Raw genomic sequence first — 19942 nt, 5'->3', positions numbered from 1 at the left:
TAGAATTTTTTGAAACAAGTTATTTTTTTCATTTCACTTCACCAATTTGGACTATTTTGTGTATGTCCATTACATGAAATCCAAATAAAAATCCATTTTAATTCCAGGTTGTAAGGCAACAAAATAGGAAAAATGCCAAGGGGGGGTCAATACTTTGCAAGCCACTGTATGTATTGCTTAAATAACAGTTCAGCTTACTAATTCTAGGATTAAGCAGTTTCTGTCTGACTGTATAACATAAAAAAATACAAAACCTTTTTTTTTTTTCATCTCAACTTACAGTTTTCCTGTGCCCTGGTTTGCTAAGAGGTGTATATCAAAGTGAGCACCTGTTTGAATCAGACCACCAATCAGGGTCTTGGTGCAAGGATCCCCTTCAGGCTTCAGATAAGATCTACTACATGCCCTGGACTCCGTATAGGACTGACACATTGACAGAGTATTCTTCCAAGGAGGACTTCATAGCAGGGAGGCCCACCACCACTTACAAGCTGCCCCACCGAGTGGACGGAACAGGATTTGTGGTATATGATGGGGCACTGTTTTTCAACAAAGAGCGCACACGCAACATTGTGAAATTTGACCTTCGCACACGCATCAAGAGTGGGGAGGCCATCATTGCAAGTGCCAACTATCATGACACTTCTCCCTATCGCTGGGGTGGCAAGTCCGACATTGATCTGGCAGTGGATGAAAACGGGCTGTGGGTCATCTATGCCACCGAGCAGAACAATGGAAAAATAGTAATTAGCCAATTGAACCCTTATACTCTGCGCATCGAGGGGACCTGGGACACAGCCTATGACAAGAGGTCAGCCTCCAATGCCTTCATGATCTGCGGCATTCTCTATGTGATCAAATCGGTTTACGAAGATGATGACAATGAAGCCACTGGGAACAAAATTGACTACATCTACAATACTGAGCTTAGCAAAGATGGCTACATTGACATCCCCTTCCCCAATTCATATCAGTACATAGCAGCTGTGGATTACAATCCAAGAGACAATTTGCTGTACGTTTGGAACAACTACCATGTAGTGAAGTATTCTTTGGATTTCGGACCAATGGATAACAGGCCAGGTAGGTACTGTTTGTTTTCTTAAGATAAAAGATTTAGTTCAATCCAAGCCAGTTGAACCTTGGTTTGTAGAGGTTTTTGCGCTTTCTGTTGTGTCTTTGTAGATTACTATAGTGACTCAAAAAAGTATGGCAAGTATTTATCATAAGGTGTGTCCTCCTATAAAATTAGTTTATAATGAATTGTGCTATAATATTGGATCTTTATTGTGGAGGGAGGGGGGGTTGGTTCTTGTGGAAGGCTGCTGCTGGAGGTTACCGTGCAGCTGTGTTTAAAGTGGTTTGGAAAAGGTGCTGGTGTGCACAGAAGTCAAATGTGTGGGTGGGGGGCTTGTTTAATTACCACAGTCAGCCAAAGCTACGGATTATGTTTCATTTTTAAATGTCCTCTACTTACATATTATACTGTTGCGCTTTTTTTAAAAATTACTTGTTATTGTTTTAATGTTATATAATGAAAACATAAAAATAGTTTTACTATCCATTGCTTTTAGCTTACCAGTCATAAAAGGTCTATATAAAATTAAATGTTTGAAAAGCTTTTTTCATTGGGACTGCTGTTGAAGTTTTGGGATGCTTCTAAATGGGATTATACTACATGCTACCCACTGGGGGGCTCATGTAACACCTTGAATAGATCATATATTTATTTATTTGCATCACAACAATCTTTGTAGCCCAGAGAACCTTTTGAAAAAATCATCCATTCATGTTTTTCTTTATATTCCAAATATTGTTGTTTACTCCAACAGTCAAGGTAACAAAGAAATAATACTTGTAGTGTTTCTTTGCTCTTGTCCAGAAATTGAAGGCTGTTGAAAGTATAAATATACTTCCATTTACTAATCTATATTAATGTTCATTTTTGTTTTGGTTAAAAAAAAAAAAAGATTTTTCGTTGAACATTAATTAAGAATTTACATTTTTAATAGCAAATGTATATTCTGGTAGCTATAGGGCCTCATTTACAAAAGGGCATTTGGAGTTAGCACGCACGTAAAGTAGTGATCTTAACAGGCACGATAAATAAAAACTTAGTGCACCATTCACTAACAGAGAACACATTAATTTACGTGTATGCTACATGTATAGTGAGCGATATTTTTATGTGCACAATAATGCCAGAGACTTACTCGTGACCACGGTGATATCAAAAGCAATATCAGGGTCAGTTTCCTCACACACACAGCAAACATAATTTTGATTAGCGCAGGGAAGCGAAGGCTTGTTTAAACTATTTTACTTTGTGTCAAATTTAAAATCAGTAACAAAAAGTACTTGGAGTCAAGGAAGTGAAAGATGGAGACGGAACACAGATTATTTTTAGCCAGTTAGCCAGATTATTTTTTCATTTATTTTTTTTGACGACAAGGCAACATGTTTCATTTGCAATGTAACGGTTGCAGTTATGAAAGATTATACCATACAACGACACTATGATACGCTGTATAAAGTAACGTATTTTGAGTTTACTGGAAATTAAAGAAGCTATGGAGTCTCAATGAAAAGAAAGGACTAACTTCAAGAAGCCATGGAAAGTGTAGACCTACTACCTTGGAAGAAACAAACTGATGGGATTACAACAGAGGGTACACCATGACTGAGCAAAGAGTGGATGGGTTAGCACTGCAGCAGTGCTGGAAAAAATTTTAAAGAAAGAAATGCAGAAGTACCCATTTTCTTACAATGGACGCTGCATCAAGAGACATTATGTGGAAAAGCTGCAGAATTAGAACATGTAATGAGCACTGTTATCAAGTATGCCAGAAACAAAATTGTATGTATGCAGTGCCTATAGAAAGTCTACACCCCCTTGAACTTTTTTCATATTTTGTTGTGTCAGTGCCTGAGAGTTTCATGCATTTAAATGGTGACTTTTTCCCACTTATTTACACACCATACTCCACACTGTTAAGGGGAAAAAAGTTTTTACCGAGAAAATATTATGTATTAGAAATACAGAACTAAAAGATCATAATTGGATAAGTCTCCACCCCACTGAGTGGTGGAATGACCTTTGGCAGCAATTACAGCTGTGAGTCTGTTGGGATAGGGCTCTACCAACTTTGCACACCTAGATTTGACAATATTTGACCATTCTTCTTTACAAAACTGTTCAAGCTCGGTCACGTTCCTTGCCACACATTTTCGATTGGATTTAGGTCGGGGCTCTGACTTGACCCCTCAAGGACATTTACCCTTTTTGTTCCTTAGCCACTCCAGTGTAGTTTTGGACCAGTTTCAGCTTTCTTGCAACGGGCAGCAGGTTTTCCTCAAGGACTTCTTTGTACTTCTGATGAGAAACATCCCCATAACATGATGCTGCCACCACCATGCTTCACAGTAGGGATGGTGTTCTTTGGGTGATGCGCTATGTTGGGTTTGCACCAGACATAACGCTTTGCATTTAGGCCAAAACTTTCCATTTTAGTTTCGTCAGACCACAAAACTTTTTGCCACATGGTACAGAAACTCCTGAGTGTTTTTTTGCATACTTAAAATGGGATTCAAGGTGGGCTTTCTTGAGTAATGGCTTCCTTCTTGCCACCCTACCATACAGGCCAGATTTGTAGAGTGCTTGGGATATTGTTGTCACATGCACACTTTGACCAGTCTAGGCCATAAAAGCCTGTAGCTCTTGCAAAGCTACCATTGGCCTCTTGGTAGCCTCTCTGATCATTTTCCTTCTTACTTGGTCATCCAGTTTGGAGGGATGGCCTGATCTAGGCAGGGTCCTGGTGGTGCCATACACCTTCCACTTCTTAATAATCGTCTTGACCATGCTCCAAGGGATATTTAAGGCCTTTGATATTTTTTTATACCCATCCCCTGATCCCTGAACATAAGAACATAAGAAAGTTTACAAACGAGAGGAGGCCTATCGGCCCATCTTGCTCGTTTGGTTGTTAGTAGCTTATTGATCCCAAAATCTCATCAAACAGCTTCTTGAAGGATCCCAGGGTGTCAGCTTCAACATCATTACTGGGGAGTTGATTCCAGACCCTCACAATTCTCTGTGTAAAAAAGTGCCTCCTATTTTCTGTTCTGAATGCCCCTTTGTCTAATCTCCATTTGTGACCCCTGGTCCTTGTTTGTTTTTTCAGGCTGAAAAAGTCAATACCTTTTAAATTTTGAATGCTTGAATTAGGTCGCCACGTAGTCTTCTTTGTTCAAGACTGAACAGATTCAATTCTTTTAGCCTGTCTGCATATGACATGCCTTTTAAGCCCGGACAATGTACATTTTTATTTCCTGCGTGCAGTACCTTACACTTTTCTCTTAAATATCATTTGCCATGTGTCTGCCCAGTTCTGAATCTTGTCTAGATCATTTTGAATGACCTTTGCTGCTGCAACAGTGTTTGCCACTCCTCCTACTTTTGTGTCGTCTGCAAATTTAACAAGTTTGCTTACTATACCAGAATCTAAATCATTAATGTAGATTAGGAATAGCAGAGGACCTAATACTGATCCCTGTGGTACACCACTGGTTACCACACTCCATTCTGAGGTTTTTCCTCTAATAAGTACTTTCTGTTTTCTACATGTTAACCACTCCCTAATCCATGTACATGTGTTTCCTTGAATCCCAACTGCGTTCAGTTTGAGAATTAATCTTTTGTGCGGGACTTTGTCAAAAGCTTTCTGGAAATCTAAATAAACCATGTCATATGCTTTGCAATTATCCATTATCGATGTTGCATCCTCAAAAAAATCAAGCGGAGTTCTTTTGAAAGTGCCTTGGTGCTCATGGTTGAGTCTTTGCTTGGAAATGCACGACCCAGCAGAGGGAACCTACAGGAACTGCTGAATTTATCCTGAAATCATGTTAACCGCTACAGTTTAACACAGGTGGATGCCACTTGGTGTTTTTGAAGGTGATTGGTTATACCTGAGCTAATTTAGAATTGCTATTACTAGGGGAGTAATCCAACTGTTATTTCAGTTTTTATTTTTAATAAATTTTCTCTCAAAAAATTGGTTAAACAGCATCTCATGACCGTGCATATATATATCGTATACCATGGCTTGCACACTAATGAGCTGCTTCACACTAAATAAATCATTACGTACCACTGCATTCTAAATTGCATGACAAACTGCAATTTTATTTGTTATTAGTTACAAAGCCACTGCCAAAAATGAGTGACATTTCATGTGGATGAAAATCCACATAACTGGTACAACACCAACTTTCTGTGTGAAGACAGCAATCCATCTGAAAAAATAAATAAATAAAATAAGTGCACCAGCAAGAACAGACACTAAATGAAATAGAAGAAAATAAACATTGAAGAAAACCACACAAAAAAAAAAAACTACAACATGGGCTGGTTAATGTTTAAAGAAAAAAAAATATGGACATTCATTTTATGGAAATAAATCCCCAAAAATCTCAACAACATAAGGGAATTTTATGCCAGTGCAAGAAGTTAAACTAAGGACCAGTATTCAGTCTCCAGTTTTATAATGCTGAGCTAGATTAAACACATATTTTAACAGTAGAAGTTTTAACATCTCTGCTGACAGCGAGTTTAAAACCAACAGTAATGTATTCATGTCAGTCAGGAAAACTCTTAGAAAAGCAGGTAACGACAAGGCCAGGCAAGACCCCCCCGAATTACTGGCTTGGATTTTAAACATCTGCGGGAAACTGAGGTACTGTCTCCTGACACCGGTCAGATTGATGCTTAAAGTCTGGTTCGATCATTAACTTAATCTGGCACGACTTGGACACAAGGGTGTCTGGCAAATTTTGGGATCTAAAAGAATTAAAACGTACTAGAATATGTGTAAACTTTATAGTAAATGCTTGCATATAATGATTTAACAAGCTCACTTCAAGATCCGACTTCAGTCTCTATCGCAGCTGCTCTCCTTACTTCCTTAGTGTAAGTTGAAACTCCGCCCATCATCCAGTTTGTGCTCATCCATCTAGTTTCTAGTGAGATGGCACTTTGGTGCAGAAATTCATGATTCATAAATAAATGAAAATGTGCAATTTATTTTTAATAAGTGAACAATTAATTAAATTAATTAAATAATTTCTGGTTTTGTCTTAATTTAAATGTGTTTTAATTATTTGTTATTATTTTTCTGCCCACAAATGACAGGTAGCTGTGTTATAAGCGGTATAAACCACGGTGTGCCGGGTTTCACAACGGCCCAAAGTGGTTTATACCTTATATATATATATATATATATATATATATATATATATATATATATATATATCGCTAGATAATATTATATAACATTCAGATAAAAGATGTGTGTGTGTGTGTGTGTGTATATACACACACACACACACACACACACACACACACATCTGTTTTTAATGTTACCGATAGGATCTATAAGTACTTACTGACTTTCAGTTTATTTGTTACTACATAGGTGTTTAAGTGTGTTAGTGCTTACATCTTGGTTACATTCCAACCAAAGTTAAGTGGGTTCTATTTATGGCGTATTCTATGAGGCTTAGTTGTTTTAAGCTTCGGCTGATTGCCATGTTAGGGTATCTACCAGGCATGTTTACTTTGTTATTTTTTTCGATGTGGGAATTTCAAGTCTGTTATTTGGCTATGGGGAGGGTTGCACTAATGTCTCCTGTACCATTTTCGACATGTCATGCTTACATGTTTATGACTCTGGAATTTATTTTTGATTCCCATGACTAATCTTTCGATATTACGTTGGAATGTGAAAGGTTTAAATTTCACTAATAAGCGTGTGCCTGCCTAGATTTACTACATACGAAAATAGATGTTGCCATGATTCAGGGATCTCATCTTAAACAACAAGACATACCTAGACTAGCCGGTAAATACTACTATGTGGCTGCTTCCTCCTCTGCAGAAAACAAAACGAAAGGTGGTCTGATTGTATTACGCCGCATTGCCCAGATTACTGTTCTGGGTACAGAGGGAGATCGAGATGGGAGAGTGGCCTGTCTTTAAAACTATTATTTCAGGTAAAAAAGTCACCTTTGTATCGGTGGACGCCCCAACAGTATTTGATCTGGAATTCTTTCATTTATTGACCAAAATATTGTTAGACCTGTCAGATTTTTTATTGATTCTTGGTGCTGACATGAACGCAGTAAAAAATCCTACTTGTGTCTGGTGTGTGTTTAATCCCTCAATGAGAGAATTCATTCTCGGCCAGACATAAATCCTTCTCTATTGACTTCATTTTTGCATCAAAATCCTTTCTCTGAAGTACACAGTGTGAAAATATTCCCTATGTCGCTTTCAGATCATCACGTCAATTACTGCAGGTTTGTCCCTATTGAAATTCATACCTGAGCCCCACGGTGACGTTTCAGTACCACACTAATACCACACGAATTATTCCAAACAACACTACGTTCCAAACTAGATGAGTTTCTCGGCTTCAACCTTGGTTCAGTAGATGATCCCTGCATCTTGTGGAGGCAGTTAAGGGTTTTATTAAAGACACTGCCACTTTGTTCGCCTCTCATCTCAACAAATTAAGGCTCAGTGAAATCAAAGAACTGAAACTAAACTAGCCATCTTGGAACACACATTACAAACTCGTTCTCTGAGGCCTCTCAGCTGGAAGTAGATATTACCAAAAAATAACTTAATCTCTTATGTACAACGCACATAGTTTCTTATCCATGGTCTAGACAACATTACTTCTTTAACGGTAGCAGAGCTAGTCACCTCCTCTATGAGACTCAGTCGTAACGAACGCTTCGCAGACATTTCGTCAATTAAGACCACACAGGGAGATAGATCGCCTGACCCCATTCAAATAAACTCTGAATTTCGCTCCTTTTATTCTAAGCTTTACAGCTCTGATGTTCTTTTTTATGAAGATAATTGTAAACAATTCCTTCAAAAACTTAATTTGCCATGCCTTTCAGCCGATGAGTCAGCTGCACTCAGTGCTCCAGTCTCCTTGGATGGAGATTAAAAGGATTAAAAGGAGGCTTTACATGATATGAGCAGAGGCAAATCCCCAGGGTTTCATAGTATCCCACCTGAGTGTTTTCTTACTTTTTGGAATCAATTGGGACCATTATTATTGAAAATGGTAATACTGTTTTGACAAGGGCTCTTTCCGCAGAAATGTTATTTCAGCTATCATTTCCTTGTTACTTAAGAAAGATAAAGATCCCACCATATGTGCAAGTTCCCAACCTCTCTTTGATAAATGCAGATGTTAAGCTTTATGCCAAGGTGTTATCGTGCTGCCTGGAAGCCCACATGACTAAACTAATTCATCATGATCAAACAGGCTTCATCAAGACTCATCTAGCCTCTGATAATGTTCACCACATTCTTCATATTATTCACATGGCCATGGATGTTGACACCCCATGTGCTGCTCTTTCTTTAGTTGCTGAAAAGGCTTTCGATCGTCTCGAATGGGAATACCTCTGGTCAACTCTAGACTATATGGGTCTAGGTACTGAGTTTATTAATATGGTTAAAACTCTATATGCCAGTCCCACTGCAATGGTGTTCACAGGTAATAAGTGCTCACCCTAGTTCGTTATATCTAGGGGTACTCGTCAGGGCTGCATGCTGTCCCCCTGTTTGCCCTGTCACTTGAACCATTACCTCAGGCTATCTGTCAATCTACCACTCATCCCTATCACTCTCAATAATATACAACACCATATTTCATTTTATGGCGATTGATATTTGTTAATAATGCTAATTAATAATAATAGACCATTTGTCTATTTTTGATGATTTCAGTTAATTTTCGGGATACAAAATGAATTGGTGCAAGTCCGCTCTAATGCCCTTGAATGCTGCAGTGAAGGATATAGTTGTACTTTAGACATTCCGGTGGTTAAATATCTTGGGGTAGGCATTCTCCCCTCCTTGCAGTCCACCGCACTAACTAATTTTAATAAAATATTTAAACAAGTGGAATATGATTTAAATAGATTGCTGCATCTCCCTATCTCACTTCAAGCATGCATCTCCATAATAAAAATGAATGTACTCCCACACATTCATTTCTTTAGCTCTATGCTGCCTCTCGCTCCCCCTACTGGATATTGGACTAAATTGCACTCTATGATTTCTAAATTCATATGGAGGTTGAAGCGTCCGTGTCTCAAGTGGTCCGCTTTGCAGCTTGAGAAATCCGTTGGGGGTTTGTCTTTACCAAACTTGAAGTACTATTTTTGGTCGTTTGTGCTTCACCCACTTACTGTTTGGCTTGATCCTAATGCTCCTGTTTCATGGGACGGTTAGAGGAAAACCTAGTATATCCACATAGACCCCGTTCACACTTACTGAGCCGACCTTGGGCTGTCTCTGGGCCGCCTCAAAATTTCCTTTCACAGTTGAGGTTTTAGGGGGCCTAAGTGCGTTCACATATGTGGCTGAAAAGGAAGCCTAAATTGCGGTGAAGTGCTTGTTGGGAATGTAAACAGTTATGTAAACACCGCATTCCCGGAAGTCAACATAAGAGATTGAGCTGGGAAATTTGCAGACTTAAATATGGCAGTCTTATTTTTAGCAACACTTTTGCTACTGTACTTCAGTGCATTCAGTGCATTTCCCATTGCTATTTTCCATGCTGGGGATCGCCGTAGGTCCCATAGAATCCAAGATCAGTGGTGGGTTTATCTCTGGCCTGCTGCTCGGTATTTCCGAGGGTTCTCGGACAAACTTGCAGGTTTTTCTCTGACCTCCACTCAAAAGGAGCGTATCTAATAGCCCCTTGCACCTCAGAGGTAACATGGACATAAAGGAGATAGCTGCTTCTGCATCCAGAGCTCAAAGAATATCACTGTGAAAAATACAGTGAACGAGGGGTGGGGCTTGGTTGGAGATGCAAGACCTTTTGCGATTCAGTACCTTTTAAACCTGTTTTACTCTGAATTTTTTTTTTTTAAAACAGCATTGCAAAATTAACAGAGCGTGTGAAAATAAATTGGACCTGACGTGCCTGACAAGCGCTGAATAAATGGACCACTAAGGGTTAATTTCTGCGTCGTCCCAGCTGCTACCTCTTAAAACTGACATTGTCTGATCTACTACACTCAACCTAGTAGGGAAGTGGTTTGAGCTACGTCAGCGCATTTATGCGTTAAGGCCAGCCCAGGGCCTGCGTTGGGTTCACATATACAGATAGTCCGGCCCTGAGGCGGCATTGCCTACTTTAGGCTGCATCAAAAAGCTGGTTACATTTTACCCGGCCCAGGGCCGCCTTTTCACTTTTCAAGCGTTCACACATGAGATAAGGCGGCACTGGGCCGGCCTAAACCGCAAGTGTGAACGGGGTCTTAGACTCCAAGACTTACTTTACTCTGCTGTTCTTCTCAAGTGATGTAAACTTTGTTTTGGCCCTATAATCTCTCATTTAAATACAATTTGGTGCTTAGTGGAAAAGCATATTAAACTCCAGTCCGAATGGTTCTCATACTCCTATTTTTCATAATTTCACTCTTGTCCTGGAAGGGTCGCGGCTGTAGTTGTTTATTTAAATTTTGATTGCAATTCACCTTGCTGTTTTGATAACTGTACATACTTTAAGCACGAAAGAAGCAACCAGGGACATTCAAAGTACATATGCAGGGCAGGGGACGCGAGGGCACGAGTTTTAAGATTTGTTTATTTAACTTTTAAATATTTCACACGTAATTTTGATTGGAGTGGTGGTCTCTGTGTGTGAGGGGACTGATAGAGCCGGAGCTTGTGTGCCTGTGTGCGTGTGTGCTTGTGTGCCTGTGTGCCTGTGTGCGTGTGTGATTGTGTGTGCACGTGTGCGTGTGTGTGTGTGTGTGGAACAGAGCGAGCGCAAAGAAGGAAGGATTTATTGTTTTTGTGGTGTGGTCCTGACCCAAACAAAAACCCTGTTTAATTAATAAAGTACTTTTCTTAGTGCTGAATCTGTCTCCTGTTTTGAGCCTCAAGACCAGGGGTTATTTCAATATTTTATTCATGTATACCAACTAGCCACGGAAGTCATTTTGACAGGTTGAGGTTTTCAAATTAAAATTACTCTGCGTGTTTGAAAGTTATGTGGTTTTCCTAAATAAATATCCCAATGGCGTTTGAAAGGTAAGATCACAAAAAAAAAGAAGTTATAAGCCTGTTCACTTAGCAACATAGACTTAATTTTGACTAATACATGTTTTTATTTTGAATAGAACCTACAATATTCTATATATATATATATATATATATATATATATATATATATATATATATATATATATATATATATATATATATATACAGTGGCTTGCAAAAGTATTCAGACCTCTGACCAATTCTCTCATATTACCAAATTACAAATGGCACAATACGTTGAAATTTCGTTCTGTTTGATATTTTAAAACACTGAAACTCACAATCAATTATTGTAAGGTGACATTGGTTTTAGTTGGGAAATATTTTTAAGAAAAATAAAAAACTGAAATATCTTGCTTGCATAAGTATTCAATCCCCACACATTAATATTTGGTAGAGCCACCTTTCGCTGCAATAACACCTTTAAGTCTTTTGGGGTAAGTACGTACCAGCTTTGCACACAGTGTCGGAGTGATTTTGGCCCATTCTTCTTGGCAGATTTGGTCCAGGTTGTTCAGGTTAGTTGGACGACACTTGTGGACTGCAATTTTCAAATAGTTCCACAGATTCTCAATGGGATTGAAATCAAGACTTTGACTGGGCCACTGTAGGACATTCACCTTTTTGTTCTTGAGCCACTCCAATGTTGCTATGGCCTTGTGCTTGGGATCATTGTCCTGCTGAAAGGTGAATTTCCTCCCAAGCTTCAGTTTTTTAGCAGACTGAAGCAGATTCTCTTGCAGTATTTTCCTGTATTTTGCTCCATCCATTCTTCCTCAATTGTAACAAGATGCCCAGTCTCTGCTGATGAGAAGCATCCCTACAGAATGATGCTGCCACCACCATACTTCACTATAGGGATGGTGTGTCTTGAGGCATGGGCACTGTTAAGTTTGCGCCATGCATAGGGCTTTGAGTTTTGGCTAAAAAGCTCTATCGGTCTCATCTGACCACAAAACCTTTTCCCACATCGCAGCTGGGTCATTCTCATGCTTTCTGGCAAACTCTAGACATGCTTTCAGGTGGTACTTTTTGAGTAACGGCTTCTTTCTTGCCACCCTCCCATACAGGCCAGTGTTATGCAGAGCTCTTGATATGGTTGACTGGTGCGCCATTACTCCACTCCCAGCCACTGAACTCTGTAGCTCCTTCAAAGTGATTGTTGGCCTCTCTGTGGCTTCTCTTACAAGTCTGCTTCTTATTTAAGCGCTGAGTTTTGAGGGACGGCCTTTTCTTGGCAGTGCCTGGGTGGTGTGATGCAGCTTCCACTTCCTGATTATTGATCCAACTGTGCTCACTGGGATATCCAAACACTTGGATATTATTTTGTACCCCTTCCCTAATCTATGCATTTGTATTACTTTATCTCTGACTTCTGTAGAATGCTCTTTGGTCTTCATTTTCCTTCAGATTCACAGCCTTACCATGATCCTTCAACAGTGGGGTTTTTATCCAGAAAATGTGACAGCAACTTTAATGGTTCACAGGTGGAGGCCAATGGTAAGGTAATTGTGTCCTCGTTAGGGCAATTTGTTTCATCGGTGCAAACTGGGATCTTCCACAGCACAGGGGTTGAATACTTATGCAAGCAAGATATTTCAGTTTTTAATTTTTCTTAAAAATATTTCCCAACATAAAACCAATGTCACCTTACAATAATTGATTTTGAGTTTAAGTGTTTTTTAAAAAAATATCGAACAGAACGAAATTTCAATGTACCATTTGTAATTCAGTAATATGAGAGAATTGGTCAGGGGTCTGAATACTTTTGCAAGGCACTGTATATATATATATATATATATATATATATATATATATATATATATATATATATAATTTATGTGAATCATTGTTAAGTTGACATATGGAAGTCTGCTGTTAATGTAGCGTACAGTTAAAATCTTATGTAGGTACTGTACCTTTTTTATCCTCCTCAGCACGTTAGTTAGACAAACACATGCTCTTCAGGGTCCCAACTTGAGTGCTGTATATTGTAACCACATTGTGCCTTGCACTCCCACCAAGATGTTTTATCACAGAGAGCACATTTCCTGTGTCCTTTAATTATTTGACAACGTAGTGTTTTACTTGCTGACAGCAGACACTTCCTGTTTGACGTTTTGTCTCCAATGTCCTGTAATAGAGCTAGACCAGACTATTACAAGACTGATTCCTTATTTGCAAACTGAAACTGAAAAAGATGAACAATAATTTGCAATGCAGTGTTGGGATAGGACTAGAGGGCTTCTAAACTCCGAGCATCTAGAGACATGGAAAGTGTAAACAATTTATTTTTTATGTCCTATAAAAATAAAACCGCAAACTGTACAGTAGAAAATATTTGCTTTGAGGGAAATTAAAATAAACAAAGCAAAATTGCTATTTTTCTGAAAATGTGCTACCGTTCTTGATTATGCCTTTTGTATATGAGTCACTAGAAGGATATACCATTTACTTCATTAGAAAATCCTATTTCAGCTTTAATGGCTATGACTATACTTCCCTAAGGATTACTTTAATTCACTTTTTTGGCACTTTTGTCATGTTGTAGAATCGTCTTCCTCAGTACTGATCTACCTGGATACTACAAGCTCTAGAACAACAACCAGATCCACTGCAATCACTGCAACCAAAGCAACAATGACCACCATTGCTGGGCGACGTGCCAAGAGCACCACCACCTTAATACCACTTGAGGAGGGTAATCCAGACATCACCACAAGGCCCACTCCATCATCCCAGCTGCCAAGCATAGTCACAGAGGGTTGTGAACCGCTGGGAGAACCTGACATCTCTTGGCCCAAGACTCGTCAGGGACAGGTTGCAAAACAGCCTTGTCCTCCAGGCATGATAGGTAAAATGCATCCTGAAAAAAACAGCATATATTAAAGGATTTAAACACTAATACTACAGTATATGTATAGTTGACCCTTTCTCGTATGGTATGTTTTCCAGTGAGTAATTTGAATGAGAATGTGCTACCAGAAAGATAAGCTTGTATGAGACTTGTATTGTGGAACTCATACAAGATTAAATAAAATAAACGAAAACAAATAAGTCAAAGTACTGTTTAACAAGTTTTACATAAGAATAAGAATGTCAGTTAAATATATCTTGTTAGTTGATTTCAGGCAAATAAAAACACAAATACAGTGCAGAATATTGTGGAATTAAGTGCTTTTTTTATTTGCTTAAAGGGGTTACTTTATATTTTCTTCTGCAGTTAATCCAGCAGGTTAGTACATTTAAGCTACTATGACTTCATCAAGCAAATAATGAAAGACCCTGTATTTAATTCTACTAGTTATTAGGCATCCCCCGTGACTGGTGCATATATGGTTTGTTCCTTTCACAGTAAAAAAATAGAGCAATTTGCATGTTTGAAAGCACCACAAACCAACTTTTGATTGTGACACAGGCCGATGTTTCTATATATCTATGTGGTGGCTCAGCGAGTGAGTGCAAATTTCTATTTTGTGTGTTGTTTTTAAGATGCATGCCATTAACATAGATTATGCTATAAATCAGAGCATATATTGTGAGTGTGATAGTGAAGCTCCCTGGGCCCTAAACAACTGGAGCTAATCTTTGTGTTCATAATCATGCAAGTTAAGAGAAAGCCTTTTCAGCAGAACAGTCTTCAAAATGTTGGGCAAGTAAAGACATTCTGCATATTTTAATATTTAAAATATACTTTGTGTGTCGTCATTTTAGGTGTTGCAACCTTTGTGTGCTTGGCTCCTGATGGATACTGGGACCCACAAGGACCGGATCTTAGTAATTGTACCTCTCCTTGGGTCAATCAAATCACACATAAAGTAAGGCTGCATCCTAGGGATTCACTGCTATGTTTGTGTGAGTGTTTGTGTAAAATTAGAATAGCAATGTGGATACTGAACTGAATTTCAACAGTTTAGAATTTTAGCAGTCTAAAATGTTGTATTTTGTTTAGGAGAATGCAACATTATGGTGGTAAAACAACTACAATCTTAAAAACATAAAGACAATTGCGAGATTTTAAAAACCATGATATTTACAACAATTTTTTTTCAGAAAGGGAAAACACCCATAAATAACCAAACCTGAAATTGGTTGTTTCTTATTGGTTTTAGAGTTGTTATTATGTATTAGTTTATGTTTTTAAGAAAAAATGCATATATGTTAGTTTTTTAGTAAAAAAAAAAAACTGAGAATGTAGCCCAGAGTTCTTTGCAATATATAGTACTGTACCAAATACTAATTTGCATAAAAATGTGTTCATTTACTTTTGTTTGTAGCCATAGGCCATTATTTTTTGTTATAGTACAACCCTATCGATGTAAGAGTTTAAGATAATTACCCAGAGATACTAGCCCCCCACTCCCATAGGCAACATTTTTTTGTTCATCACCCTGCATGGCAAGTATATCCACTTTACTATTTACTTTGACAACTATTCTTACAGAAATTGAAGAAGAGGCCAATAAGAAATTGCTAAAACATTTTTAAAAATAAACAATAGAATGAACATTTAGCATTGCCCAATGAAGCCTCTCTTGGGGTTACTGAAATATAACTTATATAGGCTCACTGGCATCTACTGGACGGTGAAATTAAGATATTGCAATATTTGGATCAAAATTAGGCAAAATCCAGTACATTTTATAAAATCCTGCAAATTGAATAGCTATTAATTTTCTTCAAGTCGAAGCAATGCATATTATTGAGGTGTGGCAAGTGTTGGGGAATGTGAAACTTAATTTAAATGTAGGGTAAAAAGGATGAGGACCCACAGCAGAACCTTCATTTCATCCAAATGAGCTTGATTCTGAACACATTTTATTCGTAGCTCTCAAGAAGTACCATGATTTTATTAGTAACTAAAATAGAAACAGTTCCAGTTTTAAAGATGAGATTTGTTTAGTCTTAAACTCTTTCTTGACTTAATGCCTCTGTACCTGATGCTTGATGAGATTTTGGGATCAATAAGCTACTAACAACCAAACGAGCAAGATGGGCCGAATGGCCTCCTCTCGTTTGTAAACTTTCTTATGTTCTTATGTACCATAATAAGCCCAACCAAATTTGTGATTAATCACTCATAGTTAATCAAGTTACATGACAAATTGCATACTTGTTCAAGCTTTTCATTTTATTTTATACACATGAAAAATAATGAACCACAAGGATTTTATGCTTTTTCTAAGGTCAGTTCACACAGATTTTATTGCATTTCCGAGTAGCTAGATTTTTGGTAGTGATGGATTTTTTTTTTTTTTTTTTTTCTTTTGTGATTGTAGCTGAAGTCAGGAGAGACAGCTGCTATCATTGCAAGGGAGCTTTCGGAACACACTAAGAGTCGGATTCATGCGGGTGACATAACATATTCTGTTAAGGCACTGGACCAGCTAGTGGATTTGCTTGATGTGCAGCTGCGCAACCTTACTCCAGGTGGAAAGGACAGTGCAGCTCGCAGTTTAAACAAGGTAAGCCTTACAAGTGTTAATGAAATGTGGTTTGTTGTGTCTCACCTCATCTGCTTTCTCATTTCCTCTCTTTTATTTCATCCAGTGAAACCTGGGTATTAAGAATTTAGTAACATAAAACTGGGATGAAAATTAGGAGCATTAAATACATTCAGGGAAATGTTAAAACATGACTCTGCACCCTCCTCCCTCCCAACACACACACACACACACATGCATGGACAAACAACTCACAAAAGCTACATGCTTTATTTTGTCGTAAATCTCCTGATAAAGTGATGATTATGGAATCATTTGACAGTTTAAAAAATGAAAACAAAACAAAGACAGCCATTCATATATATATATATATATATATATATATATATATATATATATATATATATATATATATATATATATATATAGTGCCGAAAAAAAGTTTGTGAACCCCAGTGATAATTATGGAAATTCCATAGTTTTACCATGATAGCCTTCTTGAATCAAAACCAGTCTTTTCTTAAATATCCAATAGGGTTTATATTGACCCAAGGGACTTTTTTGACCTGAAAAAAGAAACAAGGACCAGGGGTCACAAATGGAGATTAGACAAAGGGGCATTCAGAACAGAAAATAGGAGGCACTTTTTTACACAGAGAATTGTGAGGGTCTGGAATCAACTCCCCAGTAATGTTGTTGAAGCAGACACCCTGGGATCCTTCAAGAAGCTGTTTGATGAGATTCTGGGATCAATAAGCTACTAACAACCAAACGAGCAAGGTGGGCCGAATGGCTTCCTCTCGTTTGTAAACTTTCTTATGTTCTTATGTTCTTTTGAAACAAAATGATGAATAAATTAGACAAACAATGACTAATTAAGATTCAGGGTATGTGAAAATAAAACCCCTGGTTTTATCAGCTCAATTAAGGGGATAATTAGAATCAGGTGTTTAAATAATTAGGTAGATCTTCAGGGGTGAGTTTGGGAGGCCCCACCCTATATAAAGATCAGAAACTTTGTAAGTTTGGTCTTAGCCATACAGGTGTGTGGAAACACGTTCATACCATGATCAAAAGAAATCTCTGAGGACCTCAGAAAAACAGTTGTTGATGCTCATCAATCTAGCAAAGGTTACAAAACCATTTCTAAGGATTTGTTGCTCCACCAATCCACTGTCAGGTAGGTAGTCTACAAATGGAGAAAGTTGAAGACTACAGTCACTCTACCCAGGAGCGGTTGTCCTACCAAAATCTCTCCAAGAACAAACCGGAAAATCATCAAGGAAGTCACACAGAACCCCAGAGTAACATCCAAGGATCTGCAGGCCACTCTCGCCTTGGTTAATGTGAGTGTTCATGACTCAACTATCAGAAAAAGACTGAACAAGAATGGTGTTCATGGAAGGATAGCCAGGAGGAAACCACTGCTCTCTAAAAAGAACATTGCTGCCCATCTGAAGTTCGCTAAAGAGCACATAGATGATCCACGGAGGGCCAGGGCGGTGAACCGGGACTAAGGAGGGAGGTGGCCTTTAAGGCCATGTGTGCTGCGCATAAGGGGGGCATATGTGGCAGAGTGTCCTGCCCCTTTGTGTTTATTAGTGTTTTATGTTGTACATAGTGTGTTAATGTTGGTGTTTCTGTGTAAATACACTGGATATAAATATGGGTTATGTGCACAAGTGTTTAAAATGTATACTTGTATTTAGGCACAAGGATTGCACAGCACTTCACGTGCAGGTAAAATGTAATATGTGAGCACGGGAAATTACACTTCATTAATTCACGTGCAGAGACTCCAATTGAATGATTGATTAGCAATCGAGACTTGGTACAGCTGCATAAAAGCAGTATGTTTTCACTCACTCTGGGTTGTGTGTTCGGGAAGTGGAGAACGGGTGAGAGAGAGAGGGGAGTTTAACAAAAGACAAGCCAAAGGTAGAACTTTTTGGCTTCAATGAGAAACATTATGTTTGGCGAAAACCAGACACTACGTTTGAACAGAAGAACCTCATCCCAACTGTCAAGCATGGTGGTGGGAGTGTGATGGTTTGGGGCTGCTTTGCTACCTCAGAATCTGGACGGCTTGCCGTCATTGACACAATCATGAATTCTGCATTGTATCAGAAGATTCTAGAGGAGAATGTCAGGCCACCAAACCATGATCCTAAACATATAAGCTGATCTACAAAAGAATGGTTGCAGAAGAAGAAATTTTGATTTTTAGAATGGCCTCTTCAAAGTCCGGACCTAAACCCCATCAAAATGTTGTGGCAGGACCTGAAGCGAGCTGTCCGATGTGAGAGACTGACCAACAGTTACAGGAAATGTTTAGTTGAAGAAATTTCTTCTCAAGGGGGTGCCACCAGTTACTGAATTTGTGAATAAATAAATATTGAAAAAGTACCATGTTTTCATGTCCTTTGTTTAATCAGGTTATCTTTACCTATTATTAGGACTTAGATTAAGATCTATTAACATTTTAGGTTTGAAATGTGTGAAAATCCTAAGGTTCACAAACTTTTTCTTGGCACTGTGTGTGCGTACGTATGTGTGTGTGTGTGTGTGTGTGTGTGTGTGTGTGTGTGTGTGTGTGTATATATACATTTATATATATGCATTTACACTTGTTTTTTGTGAATAGAAAAGGCATTCTTTATCAAAAGTGAAGTATTTAGGTAGATGTCTCTCTGTGTAAATAGTATAGAAAAAGATAACTTCTTGTTTAACTGAAGATATTTCATGTTTGCTAGTGGTTGCCTTCTGAGGAACCATTTTAACTGATGGGGTTTTAGTGCACGCACACCCTTGTTTTGTTACCATCTGTTTTCTTTTTCACTTCCATATCTTATTTCTTTCTTTGAAGCTTTAAACCCATCACTTAAAATTGTTTTATTTGACATGGTATGTAAGGATTTCACAAACAGGTTATGTATTTTAGACATGTATTTCTTGAATTCCATAAATAATAAGATAACTTGTTGCCTGAGTTTGATCCCTAATTTGGGTTACTTAACAAATTGAAACAGTAAAACATAATTCAATTAACTTTTGAAGAGCATAATGACTTGCATAATGAATTTAAATAATTAATTTTTTTCTTCTAATTTGTTGTTTGTTTCTAGCTATATTCTTTATACTGTGAATATATTGTACTAACTCACTGCTTGGGGTTTCAGCTGCAGAAAAGAGAACGCTCTTGCAGATTGTATGTCCAGGTACTTGACAGCTTTTTATCTGCCCCTTTTAAAGTCCTTTGTGGTGTTGTTATAAAACATGTGTGTTGCTTCTTAATTTTAGCAAATACATTTCATTTAAGCATGCTATGCTTGCATTGCAATCCTGTGTTTGG

The 19942-nt window shown here is 38.1% G+C and overlaps 1 protein-coding gene across 1 annotated transcript in view; it reads left to right on the top strand.

Annotated features, from left to right (window-relative positions):
- Positions 1 to 19942, top strand: part of adgrl3.1 (adhesion G protein-coupled receptor L3.1) — a 352576-nt gene that overhangs the window by 222317 nt on the left and 110317 nt on the right. The window contains exons 6-10 of the mRNA XM_041259581.1: positions 283 to 1083; positions 13698 to 14000; positions 14861 to 14964; positions 16426 to 16611; positions 19770 to 19808. Of these exons, the coding sequence (XP_041115515.1) occupies positions 283 to 1083; positions 13698 to 14000; positions 14861 to 14964; positions 16426 to 16611; positions 19770 to 19808 (1433 nt within the window). The remainder of the gene's footprint in view (positions 1 to 282; positions 1084 to 13697; positions 14001 to 14860; positions 14965 to 16425; positions 16612 to 19769; positions 19809 to 19942) is intronic.

This window comes from Polyodon spathula, chromosome 1 (assembly GCF_017654505.1).
Source record: "Polyodon spathula isolate WHYD16114869_AA chromosome 1, ASM1765450v1, whole genome shotgun sequence".
NCBI classification, from domain to species: domain Eukaryota; kingdom Metazoa; phylum Chordata; class Actinopteri; order Acipenseriformes; family Polyodontidae; genus Polyodon; species Polyodon spathula.
Note: the sequence above shows the minus strand (reverse complement) of the source record. Positions and strands in the feature narration are given on the sequence as shown.